Source organism: Cygnus olor, chromosome 1 (genome assembly GCF_009769625.2).
Source record: "Cygnus olor isolate bCygOlo1 chromosome 1, bCygOlo1.pri.v2, whole genome shotgun sequence".
In the NCBI taxonomy this organism is placed as follows: domain Eukaryota; kingdom Metazoa; phylum Chordata; class Aves; order Anseriformes; family Anatidae; genus Cygnus; species Cygnus olor.
The window spans coordinates 182,412,103-182,434,234 of NC_049169.1; the positions used below are offsets into that span (position 1 = coordinate 182,412,103).

At 37.9% G+C, this 22,132-nt stretch overlaps 2 protein-coding genes across 6 annotated transcripts in view; one reads left to right on the forward strand and one right to left on the reverse strand.

The window, feature by feature from the left end:
* Nucleotides 1-9,317, reverse strand: NHLRC3 (NHL repeat containing 3). Its single transcript, XM_040543294.1, has 7 exons — nucleotides 8,934-9,317; nucleotides 7,948-8,100; nucleotides 6,619-6,766; nucleotides 5,903-6,103; nucleotides 4,737-4,828; nucleotides 3,083-3,195; nucleotides 1-2,562 (listed from the first exon to the last, which is right to left on the reverse strand). The coding sequence occupies exons 1-7, from the start codon at nucleotides 9,315-9,317 to the stop codon at nucleotides 2,334-2,336; spliced, it is 1,320 nt and encodes a 439-aa protein (XP_040399228.1). The 3' UTR covers nucleotides 1-2,333.
* The window catches only part of PROSER1 (proline and serine rich 1), a 21,108-nt gene continuing 8,243 nt past the window's right edge, over nucleotides 9,268-22,132 (forward strand). For 3 of the 5 annotated variants that reach the window (XM_040543279.1, XM_040543283.1, XM_040543275.1), the window contains exons 1-10: nucleotides 9,268-9,771; nucleotides 12,761-12,826; nucleotides 13,545-13,613; nucleotides 14,058-14,152; nucleotides 15,826-15,919; nucleotides 16,428-16,538; nucleotides 17,229-17,312; nucleotides 18,234-18,312; nucleotides 20,743-20,838; nucleotides 20,961-21,005. In XM_040543279.1, coding sequence (XP_040399213.1) covers nucleotides 9,727-9,771; nucleotides 12,761-12,826; nucleotides 13,545-13,613; nucleotides 14,058-14,152; nucleotides 15,826-15,919; nucleotides 16,428-16,538; nucleotides 17,229-17,312; nucleotides 18,234-18,312; nucleotides 20,743-20,838; nucleotides 20,961-21,005 — 784 coding nt within the window. In that variant the 5' untranslated portion in view covers nucleotides 9,268-9,726. The remainder of the gene's footprint in view (nucleotides 9,772-12,760; nucleotides 12,827-13,544; nucleotides 13,614-14,057; nucleotides 14,153-15,825; nucleotides 15,920-16,427; nucleotides 16,539-17,228; nucleotides 17,313-18,233; nucleotides 18,313-20,742; nucleotides 20,839-20,960; nucleotides 21,006-22,132) is intronic. The other 2 variants (XM_040543266.1, XM_040543261.1) reach the window with 2 other exon arrangements.

The following is a 22,132-nucleotide window of genomic DNA, read 5'->3' on the forward strand; positions in this document are numbered from 1 at the left end:
AATGGAAAATTCTCAATTTATTTTACCAAGTTATCCTATTACACAATCTTTCAGAGATCAGTTTCAGAATGATACATATGAAAAGCCTCGCAGAATTAGAAAGTTAGTGCACAAATCAATCATTTTCTCAGTTTGGCCATAGACACAAAGGTGAAAAGGAGTCTGAGCATCTCATACTATATACTTCCCTTCATAGCATAGATACCCAATTCCCAAATGTAAGGCATTTTTTGGCACTGTGGCCTACTTGAGTAAATTCAGACAAAACTGTATGAATATTCCCCATTTCTAGGGGCTGCAAAAGCCCACATAAACATAGACTTGGTAAGACATCCATGCAGCAAACAGAAACTTGTATAACTTATTTGTCAACATCCACAAGTGCACCACTCCTTCAGAGAAAACAGAAACATGTTCCCAGAGAGTTTCTAGTTCTGTTTCAAATGGATGTGACAAAGACAAAATAAATAAGGATGAGATGTGACGAGGAATAATCAATGTGCCTGAAACCCTTAAACCACCAAGATATGTTCATATATATAGTTAAAGATATTTTGGTAACATTTTAAAAAAGAAATCCACCTTCTGTAGGTGAGAAATAGCTAAATTGCACAAAGCACAGAGATCCCTGAGCTAGTGGTGACCTAGTTAAAAAATCCACACAACACACTGCAAAGCTATGTGGACCTATCTGCCTAGGTCTAGAGGAAGTACTGCTGCTGCCTTTTCAGCTAACAAATATTGCTTATTAGCTTCCATTCGACACCATGTGAATCATGGGTCATATTTGCTATTGTATAACCTTGAGGTCCTGGTTTTGAGGCTGGCACAAGGGCAGTCAGGTTAGATCTGCCTTTATTATTGTGGACATAGCCAACAACGAAGCATTTATATTTGGTGCATTAATCTCAAATAGCACTGAAATCAGGGCACCAGCCTCCACAGCTGAATTACTTTCCACTGAATGTATGAATCTGGCTTTTCTGGACAGTTTTCCCATCTGCTGACCCAGAAATTTTGGGGTCTTAGATTGAAACCTGCCAGACAAAGATGCATTTGCTTTTGGTGACATTCACTGATGTGGATACACCCCACCAGAAAAATTCCATTTCCTACATTCCTTTCTAAGGAAGTAGAAAAAAAAAAGTGTCCCTTAGCTGATAATTAGCATTAAAATCATTCCACACTTACTCTACTGTGTGGAAACAGAACAAATCCTCCCAAATGTTTTGAAAAGCTAGTAGATGAACATGGAATATGGGTGCACTGCTTTAGAGAAGTACTCAGTTACTCACTCTAAGTGTCATTTCTGCCCTTGGTCTAGTCTGCCATGCCATCTTCTCCATCCCTTTCATGTAACTATTGTTACATGTACTCATGTACTCCCTCTATACTATAAAGTAAACTTAAGATTTTATAGCAACCTGTAAAGAAAATGAAACCACTCAAGACTGGAAATGGAACACTGGGAGAAAATCATGTGTCTCCTAGGCCCCTAATGCCAATTAAGAGTTTCCTAGGAAATTCAGATTTGTCTTCCATGAGGAACTTACATGAGTTAAACTTTGATATGTTCCGCTATGAAATCCTGATGAACAGAAACTCATCCTGGTATAAATCAGATCAGGTTAAGAACTGACATGGTTAAGAATCAGTACTTGGCTGCTGTGCACATACTTTTAATTTAGTTTGACATGTCTGAGATCAAGTTAACTGTAGCCTATTACAGACTTGACTGCTTTACCTGAAACTGAAAGCTTTGATTTCACTGCAGTGTCATTAGCCACTGAGGGGAAATGCCAGCATCAGCACTGACACGGTAACCAGCAGCGTCTTATTCAACACCGTAATACATCCCTCTATTCCGTGTTGGGCAGTGTCAGCACAGTGTTCCAAAAAACAACTGAAGAAACATTAAAATGAGGTGTTTGACTACCAGGAAATCAATCATTTATACACTTCCTTCCGACAAGACCTGACCTTCATTTAACAATGCACACAGGCTAAGTAGAAGAGCCTCAAGATGAAGCCCTACACATTGAAGAACAGCAGCTGTGTTTACAAAATCGTATAAAATAAAATTAAGACACAAAGTCATTTTCAGATTCCCAGCAACAAAAGCAAAAGCCATTATTGCATTACTAAAATGATTAACAGATCAAGACCAAGTACTTCTCCAGAACGGCAGCTAGGACAGATTCTTAGCCCTAGACTTTTGGGAGCACAATGTTCTGTGCTTGTCTAAAGAAATACAAACCACAAGAAACTCAGGGAAATGCGGTCATATGTCTCACATGTCATAGAGCTTGTGCCATGGTCATTGTGGGAAACCATCAGCTTATGGGTACATATTTTTGTACTTGCTGGGCTCCAATCTCTGCAATATAGATTGCTCCGCTCTTCATGTCTATATCTACAAGGTGTGGCTTGGTTTCATCTGCCAGCTGGATTGCGTTGACTATAGCACAGTCCCCAATAATGCCAACCGGTGGTGCTGCCAAGATTGCCAAACGGTTGATATTCATCTGAGCTACAATCAGATACTTGTAATCGGCAGTAAATCTGTGAAAGAGAGAAATGTATTTTTGAATGATGCACTCCATGTGACATCCCATGGAAACACCATGATGCACTTAAAGAAAACAAACACTCCTTCCTTAATATTCAAGTTTTTGAAGGCTACAACAGACTAAATGCCGTGAAACATTGAGAATTAACTTGTAAACCTTGCTCTGTATGTTGCTACTCTTTGAGACAGATTGTGTTACAGAAAATTCATTCAAGACAATCTTTCTTCCTGTGAAAGCTGCAACAGTAAGGCAAACAAAACACAACTTTAAAACAAAATTCCCAATTCAGCACTTGAATCCACATGGCCTGTTATAAAAACGGGATTCCTCTGTCACGTCAGCATACAACTAACTGTGTAGATCTTTGCATGCAATCAGGACCCAGCTCCCCGTTAATAAATCTGGTTAACTCCTTGTCATCAGGCATTAGATATCAACATTATAGCTCACCAATAAGAGTGTATCTTTTATTTATGTAATTGCATGTTTCTAAAAGAACTGTTCAGCAATACCTGACAGAATAGGGTCCATCTTCTGAGAAACAGCTACTCCAAGCCCCCAGCCATTCCCCTGTCACTTTATCAAATACCTGGATTCTTCTGTTGTCTCTGTCTGCAACCCACACCTACAAAGAACGAAAATCATGGCTATTCACAAATAGAACAAATTAAACACATCAGTTTCTTACATAAGCACAGTATCCTGAAGCAAAAAAGTACACCGAGGAGGAAAACACCTTCACATTCAAAGCTGAGCAAGTAGATATGACTTCCAGATTTAAAACAAACTGCCTGCACAATTAAGATGCACAAATTATTTTTATACTGTTTTAGCAGAGAAATCAATGCTCTCTCTTCATTTCTGTGGCTGTGATACAAATATACTCAATGGGAATAAATCCATATCCCCCAGTGAGAACATATGCACACCTTTTTGATTCTAGAGATACTGGTCTGTCACCCACTAACAATTTGTTTCTTAACAGTAGTTTCATGACCCAAACCTCTGATGACTGCATCTGTAGACACGGATATGTTTAAAGCTACTACAAATATTGAGCAACTTCAACACTAGGCATTTTCAGCATGCTTTGTTTAAGTAGTTTTGTGAAGTTTGTCTCAGTTCCACCCTGTGTTAACAAACACTGTAAGCTAGCAATACTACTAGATAGTTCCAAGGAAAACATCTCATTTACTACAATCACTGAAATTTTAGCTGTTGACAACCTGTCAGTCAGATAAGTAAGTTTCATCACTTTTCTGGGATATCACCCAAAAGGGAGCAATAAAGAAGTTGACCTGAGATCCTTCATCGCTATTTTTAAGTGAAACACCACTACAGCACTCTCTCAGATTTCTTAGGAATTGACAATGAATTCTAACCTGGGCTGATGATCAGCACCACCTTGGCAATAATTTCTAGGCCCATCACAATTGCTGTCTTTGAATGCATATACTCACGGTTCCCTTTCCACACCAAGTTGCCCTATCTTTTCTCCCTCCCACCCTGCCAGTTTTGGCAGAGAAGTGATTTCTATAAACATTTCTTATTCTGGTTCAGACAGCATTAGCATAATTAGCTGAAAACAGCTATTTAAGATGTTTTAGCCAAGTGATCTTATTTTCCCTGAAGAGTATTAAGGAGCAAAATATTAAGAACAGCAGAGGAGAAGCCAGATTACATTAACATCTAGAAGAAGTAGAACCTTGAATGCCTTGAGCTACATGTAGATGGGGACAGATGCCCACAACCTAGCCAGTGCCTTACCATCCTCTTAAAGCTTATCTGGAATTTCCAAATATGAAATTGAAGAAACTTAAGTGCTTGGGTAGATATTCGTTACAGAACAAAAATCTGCTGTACTCTCACCATGGCAACCTGTGAGAAACTGTATAAGAACATTGCCAATGTCCATGCAACAACAGACAGCAACTGGCAGGACCCTTCTGTCAACCCTGGAGACAGCTCCTTCAGCAGAATCTTCAGTATGAAACTCCAGCTCACAACTGCTTTCACACTGAAAACTGTAAGCCACATAAATGACCCAGTTCCCAACAGGTCAAGGAAAAATAAATACAATTTGTGTTTTTCAAATTCATCTGCCAACGGACTTGTTTACAGGTAAAAAAATAAAATAAAATATAAAAAAGTCCTTTAAATCTTTACCCGTCCATAAGCATCCACTGTCACGCTGTGAGGAATCTTGAACTGGCCAATGCCGGTCCCATTTTCTCCACTCAGCCAGATCTCTTTATAATCTAAGCAGTAAACACCATGTAAAATAAAAGCAAAAAAATAAAGTAAGAAGAAAACAAATAAAATAACTTTAGCTTCAAGTCATTCCCTTGCAAAGTTATTTTCAGTCACTTCTAAAAGATGGTGTTTCTAAACCTGGAATTTTAATCATAGTACTTCTGATACTGGAAATACTGGAACTACTACAGTGACGACTGGCTTGTTATTAGTGGTTACAGGATCATGGTTAGAGAAATGCAGCCATAGTTCAAAGCTTTGTATATTGAAAAATAAATAAAAAAATATAGAAACAGCTGAATGAGTATGATATCCATTTGTTTAGAAAATTGATGTTTTTCATTATGGCCGTTTTGAGTCAGTTTTGAGTTTTAAGAATTCATCTTTTCGCAAACTAAATGTTAGCTAACTGCCACACCTTCCCTTTTTCCCAGCTGCATCCATGAACAGACTCACTGTCCTAACCAACACTGATCATCTCTGCTGGGGAATATGAACAAGCTAATCAGAATCACAGAATATAAGGATATCTAGACACCATCTGGCCCAACCTGCCTGTCAAAGTAGGGCTAGTGTTGATAGCAAATCAAAACCTGAAGTTAAATCAGGTTGCTCATACCAAGTTTTGAGCACCTACAAGGGTGGAGACTGCCCAGCCTCTCTGGGAAAACTACTCACTGCCTGATCACCCTTCATAGCGAATCCCTCCCCAAGATCAAACTGAAATTCCTCCCTCATGGCAACTTTTGTTAATTCCTCGTTCTTCATTGCGCACATCCCAGAAATCCATGACTCTGTCTTCTCTATACCTTCCCATCAGTAACTTGAAGACGGTGATAAGAAACTACCTTAGCCTTTTATCCTCAAGACTGAACAAATTCACTCTCTCACCTTCTTGTCGTAAACAATTAGGAGATTTCTACTAAGTGACAAACAGTAAAACAGGATCTGATCCAACAAAGTCTTCAAGCTAATTTTAAAAGTAGCAGCTCAGCCTAGTCCCCACTTACTAGTATTCTCAAGTTATTTAAAATTCAAGTTGCAATTCCCACCTGCTGCAGAAATTTATTTTTCCATACCTGTGGACAGTTTGAGCAGTCTGTTATTCATTCCTCCATCTCCATCCACAACATACATATCTCCGCTTTCCTCTACAAAAATCTCTGCTGGTTGATCAAATTGTATCGGGTTCAAACTTGAACCAGCATTCCCTGGTGTGCCCAAGATTTGCAGAAGTTTACCAGAAGGGCTGTACTGTTTCACGGTGTGCCCGTATTTTCCTGAAGCAAGATTTAAAAAGTGCAAAAATGTCTTAAGAAAACAAAACGGTAAGTATTACAATTGATTACAGAGATTAAAAGGAAAATCTCCGGACACTAGCAAGTGAGATCAATGGATCAAAACAAAATTATACCGTGAGACCATGACTGTGGGTTAGCAAATCCATAGACTACGGCAGTATTTAGCTGTTGTATTACAGTCACCAAACCTAGGGGAGAAGACAAGTCTCACAGTCACAAGGTATTGTTTTCCTTATCCTTCTCCTGGGTAAAAAAGTAAAATAAAAAATGTCTTTGCTAAATTTAGACGCTACAAACAAACACATAGAACTACTCATGAACCTTTAGACTATTTTATGCAGCACCTGAGCAGTTTGTTCCTGGCAAGAAAAGCACAAATCTGTTTCAGAATTATTTGAGAGCCTTATTTAAATAAATAAGCTATTTAAAGTAATATCTGCACAATTTGCATTTTCTTCCCTGCCTAATACTTCTCACATCTCCACCTTGCATACCTGTTCCAACATCTGTGATCCATACTGAACTATCAGTTGCGGTGTTTAATACAAAGATACCATGAGGCATTTCAACTGTATCATTCCAGGAGTAAAGAAAATAGCCTTCCTCTGAGAATACAAGTACCTTTGGTACATTATCTCCCCTCTGAAAAAGCAAAAAAGATCTATTAAGAAAACTTATTAACCAAGTAATCAAACTTTTGAAAATTCCTCCTTGTAAGTCTTATTTTTTTTTGATGCTTCGTGAATCATGGAAGTCTCTTGAAACTGGTAGTTCATTTTTTCCAGATGAAACAGGAAAGAGAGAGAGAAGGGCCCAAATTTAACATGCAAAACCCTCCACTCATTCTGGCCTTCAACTTGAATCACGTAGAGTCCAATTTTCAGAGCAGCCAAGCTCCTGTATCTACCTTGATCTTCAATTTGAATCGTATTTATATACTCTTGATGAAAAATACATCAAGCACAATACAGGTACAAAAAACCTAACTGTACTGGTTAGTTACATGGTACTAAAGTACTCATGCTGTGCTGTGTAATTAAACCCCACCAGTTTCTACAGAAAGATCACCTTATCCATGATCTAAAGATACAATGCATGGAAGTGGGCAATGCAAGTAACTGAACCCCAATTATTTTAACTGCGTGGCTTTGATTCCATGGGACACAGGCTGAATGAGAGGAAGGGGACTAGTCAAGATGCACCAGAAACACACTGGAACTTATAGTTAGAAAAGAGGCTACTATAACTCAGTTAAATTACGTCATGCGTTAATATCACAGAAATTAAATTCTTTTTTTAAATAAGGACAAAAAAGTATGATCCCAGAACTTCTTTTAAAATAGGTAAGGCAGAAAGATCTATACTTATATTTTCACTAATTTTGATACAATAATTACTTTCTATACTTTAAATATTTAGTTATTATATTGAAATTAGTAGAAAGTATATTTTCCCCATATTTATATAATATAAAAATATTTTATATATATACATACAATTTTTATCGTATTTATATATTATATTTATATATTATTTATATAATATAAAATATTTTACATATAAATAAATATAATATATATACCATATATATAATTATAGTTTACACACATTTATATTTACAAATACATGTAAATACATATGTATATGTATTTATCTATGTAAAATTATGTGCGTATATAATAAGTATATAAACTGATAAGACAAAAATGAATTTTATGTAATATATATATAAAATAAATATTTATTTTTTAATCTAAAGCAGACATTTTAAGGGTACAAATACATTGGATTAACAAGAAGAGAAATGTAGTACTCTCACTCACTTGTCCCACGTAGACCAAACCATGAAGAGAATCAACAGCAACACAAAACGTTTGGCCAGTGAAATACTCCGGAATTTTAGGCCAGCTTATGTCCAACTTGTACATCTGTTGCTGTCCCCTCGAAGGATAAAAGTAATCAAATGCTTTCAACACCTGACAATACAAAAATACATATCCATTAGTAATTAGATTCCACAATGGTGAGATGTTTGTTTATAACCAGTTTTAACAAATATGAGGATCAGGAGAAACAGCAATAGAAACTAACTGTACATAAAGCATCATAAATTGATTTATTCAGGTTAGAAATGTAAACAGAAAAAGGTTTGTAGTTATCTTTTTGGACTGTATGTGGGAAAAATTTAACAAACTGGAAATTAAGTAACAAAGGTTGGATTGGGGAAGCTCTAAAACTTAAAGGCAAAAACACACCGTGAAACTTCTTGTATTGAAGTTGCTATTGCTATCTGTCAATTGTCCCACTCCAAAAAGGAAAACAGTAGAGAAGGTTTCAAATGCAACAGAATCAATAACTACTTAAAAAAAGCAATGAAATCAGAAAAATAGGACAGCACACATCAAGAAGGAAAACTACATCGTAGAAATGAGGAAGCGTAAGTAGGAACGGCACAACTTAAGCCAATGTATGGATTTTAAAATGTAATGGAAGGAAAGAAGCTGCAGCTTTTCGGTTGTATTAGCGGAGCTGAGGAAAGGAAGGCGAGCACAGCTGCTTTCCTGCAAGCACCGGGCGGGGACCTCAGCGCTGAGGGATCCGGCTGGAGCTAAGCACTTACAAAGCGGGGATGGCCGAGAACTAAAAATCTTTTTAATGTTCCTGTCCGCTCTGTCCGCTAGAGGTAGGGGTACGTGGATCGGAACTGAGAACGCACCAAACTACCATGGAGCCCCCCTCCCCACACACACCAACACCCTCCCCACACACACCTACACCCCCCGGGGCACTGCCGGCGCCCCCCGCCCACCTGCGAGCCCCCGAGGAGGCCGAGCAGCACCAGCAGGGCGCCCGCCATCACCAGCCACGGCCCCACCGCCCGCTTCCCCCTCATGGAGGCGAGGCCTGGCCGGGCCGGGCAGGCGGCGTTGCCATGGCAGCCTCGTGACACCCGCTCGGTCCCCTGGCAGTGCCCGCCCACAAAATGGCGGCGGGCTGCCCAAAATGGCGCCGGCCCGGCGGGGATGAGGAGAGGAGTAGGAGGCGCACGGGAGGAAGGCTTCGCGCTGTGTGCGGCAGTTCTGGGGAACCGCGAGAGTTGCGAGGCCGCCTTGGGGGTGTAGCTTCTCCTCAGGCACCGCGGAGGACGAGCGGCGCCCAAAAGCGGGGCTCGGTGCTGGCGCTTTGGCGTCATAGCGGCGCGCCTAGCAGAGCGGCAGGACCGGGGCAGCGGGGCGGCAGCTGGGGGTTCCTCGCTTCGCACCGCACCGCCTCGCCTCGCCTCGCCTCGCCTCACTTCGGTGCTGGGTCCAGGCAGCGGAGCAGCCAGCATGGCGAGCGGGGCCGCCCCGCAGCCGCACGTCTGTCCCTGTCCGTCTGTCCCGCTGCGAGCCGCCGTGCAGAGCCGTCAGCGCTAGCCTCGGGCTGGGAAGAGCCCGGGCCGCCTTTCCTGCTCTGTGTTTTTTAACTAATCTATAAATTTTAACTAATCTATATATCTTAACTAATTATATATTTTTATATATAGTCTTGTTAAAATCTTTGGCCTGGATTTTTTTTTTCCCCACCCTTTTCGTATATCTGCATTGAATGAACTAATAAAGATGGATAAGAAATCGTTTGAGACCGTGCTGGATGAAATTAGAAAGGTAATTTTTCGTTTTGCATGCCAGATTAACCATTTCATCTAGAATATGTTGAACACACCACGTTAATTTGTGTTCTTTAATAATCAGTTGAGGCTTCAATAAAGACTAAATTGAACTTCAGTTTGAAAAAACTGTAATCCTGTGTTATTGGTGTATCCTAGTCAGTGTATATCAAATATAATAGCATAAAGCTGTCGTGATGTGCTTGCTCTGAGATATTTTTATTCTCTTAGAAAACTGAGATGATGTTAGTTTAGTGCTGAAAGCATGGACAAGGTGTACTTAAAAAAAATGCTCATCTGAAATAAACATTGGAATAAGTTATCATGAATTTTTCGCTGTCAAGGTAGAGGAGGATGAAAAGCCAAACTAACCGAATAGTTCTTAAGTGAGGGGAGGGCATTTGCTTTGTCCACAGGGAGAAGTGGGCTTATAATGTGAGATGTATTTCATATAACACCTTTTGTATAGCCATTTAGGAGATAAAAACACATAACACGTGAGAGGGTTGATGACTAAGCTGCATTCTGCCATCTGCCCCTGCTCAGGAGCATGTGCACGCCTTCCTCCAGAATGTGGAGTCCTGTATTTTGGTCCCCTTTCTGGACTGCTTGTGCATTTCCTGTTGAAAATGCCCTGAGCAAAATACTTGGTTGATGTGGGATGCAGAGATGCAAACCCAGAGATGTCTGGCAGATGCTCTCACTTTTTTGTGCACAGAGGCCTGCTTTTAACAGAGAAACTAGAGGTCAGTGTTTGGGGGCAGTTCCCCAACTGCTGGAAGTGGAAAAGGAGGTAGAAAAAAAGTCTGGATCCTTCAGGAACTGAGAGACGAATAAAAGGATGGTTCATGCCTTGTGTGGGAAGTGCAAACCTGGGGTGAGGCGTTTTGCTGTAGCTGAAACATTAAGCAGGGGTGATGTATGTCACTAATGTGCTGGTAAAGCTGTCGTGGTGAGGAAAGGAAGTGCTTGTCCCAGGAGTTTGTTATCATGAGCTGTCTAGGAGGGGGTATTTACCTGCAGACGCTGGGGTGCTACAGAGAGCAGGTTCGGTCCAGCCACTGCTCAGGGCCATGGTGACTGCAGTGGGAGTAGTGTCCTTCTGGGGTGCACCGAGGTACAAACCACTCCTGCACAGAGCCCCAGTGATGGGCTTCCTTAGCACCACAGCACTCACTTGCTTTTTGTGTAGGGCCTTAAACACCCCTTTATAAAACAGATTGGTTTAGGGGTACGTATACCTATGCTGTGTAACCATCTAAAAATGACAGATTAAGAGATTTCAGGGTGTGGACTTCCATCCTAGTCTAAGATATTTTATGGAAAATTTGGGGAAAAAATCAAGGAGCAACTTGGCACGTGAAGTACTTTTTCTGAGAATTGGTGGTGGGAAGGAGTAATGTTTCAAACATCATGTCTGCATTGCAGCTCTTCAGAATACGCTCTGTGATTACTAAATACTTCAGACAAAAGGGGTTATGACATGTGATTGCAGGCAATTATATTTCCTGTATGCTCTCTGCCTGTATTCCTGTAAACTGAATTTACGGTTCATCTAAGGATCAGCACTGTGCTGTTAAGACTAGCTGTGCTGTATCAATGTAATATCTGTTTGTATCTTTGTTGGTAGCTCTCTGTTTAAACTTAGTCTAGCTCTGGAGTAGAACCTTATTATCTGGCTCACAAGTAATTTGTGTTGGTACATTTCATTTTCAGCCTCACAATTAGCAGGAAAGAATTATTCAAATGTCTTAATGTGCAGCTTAGTGCCATCTTTCCCCGTACATATTTAGGATTATTAACAAAATAAAATAGCCTTTTCAAAACAGTGCTTTCTGGTGTTGTTGTTACTATGAAATCATTCTGTTGTTGATTTAAGGACTGACATTTGTTTTGGTAGAGAAATTGTTACGTGACATGCTAGTTTTCTTTTTTTTTTTCCCCCGTACATGGGAAGAGAAGGACGGGAGAGAATTAAAAATCATCATGGAGAAGTGGCTTTGAATCCCCTGTGGCTTCAGTGTTTCTGGTAGTCTTGGTCTCTTAATGAGCTAGAGGGGTTTGCCTCAATCAGTGTGCAAGTGTCTTTCTGCGCAGCTGTGCTCCTACAGACAGATTGCAGTGATGGAGACCTTCATTTCTGTCTGTGTGGAGGAACAAAGGACAAAAAACAGAAAGAGTAGGGGAGAGGTTTTAGGGCTATGCTATGCAGTTGGGGAAAAGAGAAATGGGTGTGGATGAAGCTGGAGATGACCAGGATATTTAGCATGAGAGCTAGCGATAGATGGGGGGCTTGGAAACTGGAGAAGAAAGGTGTCCTGTCTTCTTCCTGCGCTGCACGTGTACCAGTGAGCTGAGCACGAAGAGAGGGAGGCAACCCTGGCTGCTGGCCTGTGTGATTGTCAACAAAACTGTCTTACCACCAAGTCAAAAGTGGAGGCCAGTACTGCATTAAACTACCTTGCTTCCTTCGTTTTAGCGGTTGCATATTCAAGTTTGAATTGTGGGAAGGTAATGATAAGACAACATCACTTTTCTGAAGTACTTAATTCTGTCCATCCGGTCTTGTTACCCAGTCTCCACATAAATTCACTGCAGTAAGATACTCTGCTAATTATGTTATGGGAACATACAAGGGGATTAAGTGAATAATGAACTGTATTATCTTATTTAGCGTAACATTGATGTAAACCTTAGGGGCGAAAGGAAGAATGAATATGATGTTCTTTCAGTTCCCCAAATAGTATGTTTTTAAAAACAGAAAAATTAAATGACCTCCCTCTGCTTTTCATTGTTCCCTTAATTCACTGAGGAATATAGTGTCACTTAGAAATACTGCAGTTAATTGATGCAAAGGTCATTTTGTAAGGTCAGGTATGTTTTTTAGATTAGTAGTTTAATCTAACAGATGATTGTGCTATATAATTTTCATTTTGAGGGGCTACTAATGTGTCTTGTCTTTTTTTTTTTTTCCCTATATCTTCTAGGCTGTATTGACTGAGTACAAATTAAAAGCTATTGAATATGTTCATGGATACTTCTCTAGTGAACAGGTAAAAGTCAACACTATCATGGATTTAATGGGAGCTGTTGGTATTGTGTGTTCAGTAGTATGGAAAGACTGCATCTCTGGTCATACTGAGGCTGATTATACTCACTTTCTTATTTATTAACTAGCGAGATATAATTTCTAATTATTATATCAACATTAATCTGCTAAAAGTAATACTAAGTTATTTTATGTTATCAAAACCATTGCATTTTAGCTCCTCTTGTGTGAGGAAAATTGGGGAAATTAATCATGGAATTTGGGATTATTTTGCATGTATCTGCTAAACTGGTGTATTACAATAAGTACCCAACTGTTATTTTGGTCCTATCTGGATTTTTTTTCGTTTATTTGCTTCCTATGCATGCTTAGCAAATATGCTGTTTGAGATAGTGCATGTTAATAAGCTTTTTACTAAAGACTTTTTTTTTTAATTCTCATACTGTGGCAATTGTGCATATATAGAAATACATAAAGAGGAATACGTATCTATTTTAAATACTTTCATATAATCTCATGGCATAGGATGATTATTTAGGAGCCTACTTGGACATAAAAAGAACATTAGATATTGATAGGCACTGAGGTAGTCAAATATCACAGATAGGTTTGTGTTTTTAGCTGTATACCACTGTATTCAAAGAATGGAGAGATCATATTGATGCTATTAGCATCATTTTTGAATATACATAAAAGATTAACTGATGGCTTTTCTTTTGCAGGTCGTTGAGTTACTGAGATACTTTTCCTGGGCTGAACCACAGCTCAAGGCAATAAAGGCTTTACAACATGTAAGTTGTAGTGGAATCATTCTGTGGAGTATGTTTGCTCTTTTAATCTCATTTTAAATTTGTGATGTGTGCTTTTGCAACTGATGGGTCTACCCTTTGATCTTCAGTGTTTCCTCATATTTTTTTTTTCTATGAAATCTAATACTTTTAACCAGGGTATTTTTTTCTCACTAAAGTATTTTTGACTTTCCTGTGTATCACGAGAATAGATGTAGCCCTCTAACTATTGTTAACCTTCCTAATATCTCTGCTTTTGGCAAGTGCTTTATAGGGTTCCTTTTCCAGGATTTAGCACATAGAATCTCCTTCACAGAAATTAAATAAATATTTAATTGTTTGCTGAAATACATGATACAAAGCTGTTACTGAGTGTCATTTCTAATTAAAGTAATTGTAGTGCCTTGTTTTATATCCACTTTTTTTTTTTTCTCGCTTGCTTGTCAGAAAATAGTGGCAGTTCCTGCATCAAAAATGGTTAATATTCTCAACTGCTTCACATTCAGTAAAGACAAACTTATCGCCCTTGAAATCTTAGCTTCGTAAGTACCTCTCATGCTGTATCTCCTTATGATGTATATATTGTATTTTACTAACGTTTGAGTATGTAAAACGTAATATACTTCTAGAATGAAGAACTGTGGCCAGTTAAGGGAAAGCACATATCCATTATTGATGGGGCTTTAAAAGAAGAAATAGAAGCAGACATTGTGCAGAATTCCATCTGAGTCTTGTGTATGCCTCTTCTGCTTGCTGGAAAAGTGTTGCTTTGCCAGTATTTTTACAGTGGTCTTTAAATATTTTTGAGATTAAAGAGGGCCTTAAGCCTATTTCTGCTCACTGAAATGTAAAAGGCTTGAGACCAGAGTGTTCTGAGTATTTACCCTTTTGCATTTGAAGTCCTTTAAGTATTACATACGTAAAAATGAGTTAAGTAAATACTTCTCTTAAATTGACATATTTGGTTTATTGATCCAATGTCTGTAAAAGATGTATAGATGTTCTAAATGTATGCTTGTACGGAAAGTGTGTTGTTTTTTTTAAACTATGCATAGCAGCTTCAAAGGATCTACCTTTTACACATGTTTATATTGGAACTCTTCTGTTTGTTTTTTGGTGGTGGTGGTGTTTTTTTTTGCATTTGGTATGTCTGCCTTGTATATGAATGCTGTGCTGGCTTGAACATTTGGGGGGATACAGATTTGTGATGTAGATATCCATACAACAAATAAGATTGAGAATATAGGCATGACCTTACTGTTGGAGTTGAGCTGTGAGAATCTGTATGAATGCTCCTAGTCTCTTCAAACCAAAGCAAAACAGGCTAGCTTAAAGGAAGTTCAGTGGCATAATAAACTAACCTGTTTTGCTTCTTGAAATGGAATTGGAGCTCATAGGCTCTTTTGTTGTTACACTTCAGCTGGTGTGATCATTCACATTTTAATACCATCTTTGAGGTATTTTTCTTGGCTTTGTTCAACATTCTGCTGATTCCATTTATTCTAATATTTTCCTCCTTTGATAATTTGTCCTTTAAGCAGCTGTATTGTATTTCCAGTAGCTTGGTGGGGGGTGTGATGTTTGACAGCAGTAAATGTGCTGTGGTCAGGGTTTTGAAAAAGGCAGGTGGAATCAGGCATTAGGCATCCTGTACTTGCAAATTTTGTTGTTCTCTTTGGTGTGTCTAGTGTTATTTTTGGGAGAGGAGCAAGGAGAAAGGAAGGGTAGTTTTTGGAGGTACCTGAGGAGTTTTACTAGCTCTGCAGAATGTGGATAGAATTGCCAGGGGTTTCATCTTTTCCATTATGGAATAAATAAGATGAAAATTTGTTTCCCTACCAGTCTAGTAAGAAACAGCGACAAACTCATTAGTTGGTGGTTTTCTGCTGTGCTGGGAATTGTTTGCTAGTAGTAATTAAAATTTTCTAACAAAATGCTGTAACGCAAAATCCATTTTGTCAGCATAGTTATTTTTACCATAAAGTCCAGCCATCATTGCCCATTGTTCCACATTCATCAGCAATTTTGATACCATGTTTCACTTATAGGTATGAAGTCCATACTTAAGCCTTTTGTTTTAATAATAATAGTAACATTATGACCTGAACTAATTATGCTTTTTAATGTATTGTTAGATACTGGCTTTTCAGTAGTGCATTATTTCTGATAAGCATATGAAACGATAGTAATCGTTTGTCATTGTTTTTATTTGTAGCAACATTGTTGATGCTCAGAATTACCGCCTTATTGAAGATCTGTTCAGAATTAATATGTCAGAGAAGAAAAGGTGCAGAAGAATTCTTGAGCAGGTTGTCAAGATACTCTAGTTTCCTTGATTCTGTCAAATACGGTATTGTTTGCATCCTTACGGTCATTGCGGGGTGAAGACTTCCCATGAGTACTGCTGGGAACAACTGGTGGAAAGCAGGCTGAAAGAACCAGCTGCAAAAAGAAAAGAGCTATGTAATACATGGGAAAAAAAACGGAAGTTTTTGTCAGACGTTAGAATAATGTGGAAAATAGGTACAGAAACAAGCAATACTTAAGGAAATAGTCTGGATTTGTTTAAGAGAACACCAAGTGCTTTACCCTAAGTTCAGTACAAGCAGAGGTGGGCTGAGTAGAGTTATTCAAAGCAAAGCAGACTTTGGCAGAACCTCACAAGGACTACTTGGCAAGATCTGACAGATAGAGACAAAGCTTTGAGTTGTTCCCTGTAGATCGATTTATGCAGTCTAAATGTCATGAAATATTAATGTATTTCTTTAAAGCATTGAACTTGATAGCAAATAATGGCCTTTCTTGATTATTTTGCAGGCTTCAAAAACAGGTTGTAAGGCTCCTCATGCTATGATATCATCGTGTGGCATGATTCCTGGCAATCCTTATCCCAAGGGCAAACCAAGCCGTATAAATGGAATTTTTCCAGTAAGCACAATCTTATGCCTTTGCTTTTCACAGCATTCTTGATTTACGATTCATTACAGTATAACCAAACTAGGATTTGTATACATGTAAGGAGGAGTGGAATTGAAAGCAATGTTTTTTATTATAGTACCCCATAACACTTTCACAGTGTATTTGCATTATTTTTACTTATGCATTCTTCCCGTGCTGCTTTGTATAAAGATTACTGCATAAATAAGATACTGTTCTTATAAGGAAAAACATGGTAAATAAACTATAGCAATATTTGGCAGAATCAGAAGAGATACAAGGAGCCTTCCTGGTAGGTAAGTAAGATGGCCTAATATGGTCACTACATTACTCCTGATAATCTTAGTGTAGTTCTTGAACAGCCAAGTTAAGTATTTCCTGTGAACATTTCAAGGAATGGAAATGTAAGTTATCATGACCACAGGTCAAATCTCAGAATTCTAATTATGTCAGAAACTTGGACTGTTTTGCCATGCACCTATTTAGAAGAAAAGCCCAGTGTTACATACTTCACATTTAACAAGCCTAAAACACAGTTTATTTTTTAACAGATAGTAAGTGTCACTTTCAGAATATTCAAAAACTCAAATGTAGTTTAGAAATAAGGCAAATATGCCAGAAATTCTATAGCACTATTTATTTCTAAATTAATACCTAATAGTTAATTTTCTTTTGTTTCAGGGAACCCCTGTCAAAAAGGACACAGAAGAGTGTACTAATGAAGGAAAGGGAATAGCAGCCCGCATACTTGGACCATCCAAACCAGTATGTGTTAAAAATGAATGAATAAATGAAACTTTTAAGAAAAAAAAATCCAACTGCAGATTTAATAAGGCTTTTATATGAAATACTGTTATGTTTCAAGAAGAGCGGCAATTTAAACAAAACTGAGCTTTTATAATAAAGATAATATGACCTAGATTTTTTTTTTATTTAACTTTAAAAGAATCAAACTCTGTATTATATCTTCAGGGAATAGGATTCTCTAGTGGATACAGCATGCATGCATTCAAAAGCAGAATTTAAACTACAGTAGCAGAAGAGAAAACTAAAAGCAGTTTTAGTAGTCTGTCATGAGCTAGTAGAAGCTTTAGGCACAAATATCTGCAATTTTATATTACAGTCTCTGGGGTTTTGCTACATGAACATAAAAATGCATCTTGGAAGTGTGAATTATGGCAGTGCTATAGGAGAAGGTTCTTTTTTCTGAACAGCACATCTGATCTATATTTCAATGTTTTTAAGCATGTAGGACAGACTTTCAAGAAGCTAATACTATTTGGAAGTATTGTTCTAATGTTTTATTTCCACTTTTATTATGAGATATTTCCCACTGATCTGTATTATTTTAAAGGCAGCATTCATTAGTTTTAAATCTGCTTTATCTTTAAAATGGGAAATCGGTCCAAGACTGCAGAGTGTGAAGACTACAGGAAGGAGTTCCCTTTCCCACCTGTGCTCAGGTTTACATTAAAATCTAAAGTTGTACTAGTGATGTTTGTTTCCTTCTCTTTAGAAATAATGAAATATTTGCAGTCATTGTGGATATTGCAAAGGAATTTGATATCATAAATATTTTTACTATGAAGAACAGCTGCCTGTAGTAGTATCTAAATGTTAGCTTTCTGTGAAACATTAGGTAATGCTTTCATTATTGCTTCTTCTGTTTGTTTTTTATTTATGTAGGCTCCGTCAACCTACAATCCTCACAAACCTGTTCCATACCCCATCCCACCATGTCGGCCACATGCAACTATTGCACCAAGTAAGACTTCTATGTGTTTTAGGTTGATACTATTGTTTCATGCATTTGCCTTTTAAGTAATTAAGTGTCGGTTTCTCTGACTATTTCTGAAATGGGTTTGTGCTCATTAAGCATGCTCTGAATACTGGCTTCTACCTCTTTTTCATGAATGCAGAGTTGATAAAAAGATAAAATTTAATTCTTTTTTGAACATTGACATCATAAGAAAGAATACCAATCCTGTTCTGATGCCAGGGTAATTCATTTATGGGAGGCATGTGGGTTGGACAAGACTAGGGCTGTGTCTTTGTTTTAATGTTTGACCAAGGTTTGAGTTTTGGCTTGACAAGTCTGTTAACTTGTTGCTATTGTGCCAAGCTTAGGATATGGTCAGGCACAGCACTGAATTAGGTGGAAAGATGTAGCAACTTGCTGGGTGGCAGTAAATTGTTTCTCAGTTAGCTTCAGTAAAAGCACTGTGCTGCCTGTCTATCACAATGGAACACAGTTTCCTAAAAGAAAACTTTAGGCATGTAGATTTCAGTCTCAGAAGGGATATAACGATTGCGCTTGCTGCACGTTTGGTCTGCCTGTTCCTATCCTTGTGCCTTAGGCAAGATTGAGCCTTTCTTTCTACGTTCCTCTCTTTGTTCTGCTGCACCAGTTGTTTGATTCAAGGCACTTGGTAGCACTTGTCTCACCTGTAACTGGACTTGATCTGCCTAAATGCTCTTCCTAGCAAGTGACACAAATGAGTGACGAACACTTTGCTTGCAGTACTATTAAACTGACATTTCTTTGGAATAGAAGGTTGGAGTACTTATATAGGCAGGCTGCAGTCTTTTTGTGCAGCAGCTGAAAACTTTTTCTGATCTTGCAATTCTGTACTGCAAAGTGAAGAGTGCTCTGGTTTGCAAGCTTGCTTTTCACTGGTTTTAGGAATTTCAGGGAGTTTTTAAGGCATTTGATGAGAAAGTGTGATAGATCATTTGGCAAGGATATTGAAAGGTGAGTCATCTAACCAACTCAACGTCTACAAATCTCTTTATATCAGTCCAGAAAAATGGGCAATGCTAGCAGCTAAAGTCTGATGGCTTAGAAATGACCCTAGAAATGGCTTGCTCTCCAAAAAATGTACAGGAAACTTGCAGACCAGTTCAAATTTATATTAAATAAATCCTATGCGAAATAAGTTAGGGCACAAAATTTGGCCTGTGACTGGACATAAATACTAGTACATTTTAGGATATGGAATAGTTTTTTTATGGTCTCAAGGCCTTATTAAACTGCAACATGGTTTTAGAAAACCCTTGTGACAAGGGAACTGATGGCTAATGATACATGCATACATACATATATATAAAATTGTGTTTAATGAGATTGCAGTTAATGACCTGAAACTATTGAATCTGATTCAAGCAATGGGCAAAAAAGTTGGGATGAAGTTTTGTTTTCTGCCTCTTACATGTTTTGGTATAATATCTGCTTCCTCTGTGACACAGTGATTGTTAGTTCTTTGATTTTTGATCATGAGTTGTCCTGCAAGAAATCATAACATTAGGAAGAACCTCTATGAAACTATGAAATCAGAAAGGATTTTTTTTATGTTACATTACTGCACTTTGAGTATTTTTCAAGTGCTGCTTTTTCCTATGGAGCATAAGTTTGTATACTCTTAAGATACTCATTCAGGACCATTGTGACTTGTATTTATATTACTGTGAGTTAAATTCTTATACTCTTCATCAGAACTGTATACCATAGCTATCAAACAGTAGTTCAAGTTGCTCCAAAGAATAAGGAGGGGAAAAAAGTTATTTTTGACATGTTTAATACAATAAGCATTTTATATAAAAATCATCTGCTATCTCACTTTGATTTCTTCACATTTAAAGAAATATTGAAGAGTGGTAGATTAAGAATTTGATATGCACAGAGATGTGACATCATTCTCTGAATTTTCTCACTAGTGATTGAGGGCTGAGCATGATCATTGGTATGTTTGGCTCTTTTTTTTTTTTTTTTTTGTAAAGGCTTTCATATTAAATGAAGAGTTGCAACTGCCTTTAAGTTAGGAATAGAAAAAGAACAAATGATGCTGCAGACACTCTGATTCTTGTCTCCCCTTTAAGTTTTTCAGGCAACATGGAAGTGAAAGCAATTGAAACCTGTCTTTTTCAGGCTCTTTCAAGGTGCAAAATTTTAATTTCAGTTTCTGCTTGGTTCTGTTGTAAAAAATGATGAGAGAACTGCCCTTAGTAAAATTTGGATCACAGTGCATGTCACTCAGGCAGACATTGGCAGCAGCCTGGATGATTAACAGCTCTGGCTTTTTGGTGAAGTAATGTCTTATAATCTTGAAAATGTTCTTTCCAAGGAAAGACACTTAATAGGTCATTCATACACATGTTCTTCTGGCAACTAAGGTGTGTATTGCATTTCTTCTTTTAGGTGCTTACAACAATGCTGGCTTAGTTCCAATGGCTAATGTCATAGCTCCAGGCTTACCAGCTCCTCCACCATACACTGCTAATCAAGTGATAGCAGGTAAAGCATGCATAGCTTTAAAAATGTTGATGATATTTTCTCCTCCTTCCTTGTTCTGACTGGATCATTTATTGCTAGAGTTCCATTTGCTTTTAAGTAATTAGCTGTTGTTCTCTGTTTAGAAAACGAGGACCTTTCCAGCCAGGCAAAACCTTCCCAAAATCAAGGTAAATGGCAAATCTGCAGGGGGTTTATTGTGTTGTTTGTAACTCCATTAATTATTCTGAAAATGTAAATAACGTACTTGTTTAGTAGGATTTCCATAAGGATCTACGTATTTAATTGCTGTTGCAAGAGAATCTCTTGAAAACTGATAAAAATTCGTTTCAGGCATTTTACACTTGAAAGTATTAAAAAGTTAAAATCTGGCCTTTTGTGTTAGCTCATTAAGTTTTATATTCTTAAGTATCTATATATGTATGTAAGAAATGCAAAAAGTTAAATCAAGATATGCTTTGCAATGTAGTGCACTGAAACACTTCAGTATTTTTTACAGTTGTTAAAAACCTCAGGCATCTATTTGAAAATCTATGCACTTTTTAATTTCATATATTAGTTGCAATGGATGACTAGGAATACAGAAGAGAGATTCTTTGTTCTTTGTTTGTTGAAATCCATATGTAGAATGTCTTAACTGTTAAATCCAAGTACGTCTCCTGCAATTTTGTCTTACACTTTAAATTCCAGTTCTTTTTTCAGAAGAGAATTGTGCGTTTTTTGGTCTGTATTTGTGTGGTACATAGTGTACTGAAGTTTGGGGATTGAGGTGATATAATACAAATGATAATAATAAATTGGAAGTTGAGCTACTTATACAAAGCGTTTGATAACTTTGTTAACTTTGACGAATATAAACTAAGAATCTGCTACATGTTGAGTCAGACGTATTAGCAAATACTCAAAATAGATAACATGACCTAGATAAGTTTAGCTCCTGTAAATATTTCCGGAGGAAAAAAAAAGTTACATTTTGTCTTTTCTCCTCTAAGCCTAGGGATGGTTCTACAGAAAGGTGGCTATTTCAAAGAATCACTTTATTCATATGTACCCTTTAAGTGTGCGTGAATTTACAAGGTAGTTTATACAGGTAAATCAATACATTGTAAGGAGTAAAAGAGCCTCTTAGGAGAAGAAATTCAGTAACAGCTCTGTTGCTGCTGTGTTTCTTTGGTGATTATCTTTGCTGACGGGATTAAAAACAGTGATCATTAGGAGAGTATTCAACTTGGAAATGAAGGAAAAGACAGAATCCAGAGCAGAGCGATCTAGGTCTAGGTTTTTGGAAAAGACTATA

Coding starts and splice junctions, on each gene's coding strand:
- NHLRC3 (XM_040543294.1), bottom strand. CDS start 9,317: ATGACGCCAAAGCGCCAGCACCGAGCCCCGCTTTTGGGCGCCGCTCGT. Junction 8,101..8,933: donor GCCTCCTCGGGGGCTCGCAG/GTGGGCGGGGGG, acceptor TTGTATTGTCAG/GTGTTGAAAGCATTTGATTA. Junction 4,829..5,902: donor ACTGCTCAAACTGTCCACAG/GTATGGAAAAAT, acceptor TTTACTGCTTAG/ATTATAAAGAGATCTGGCTG.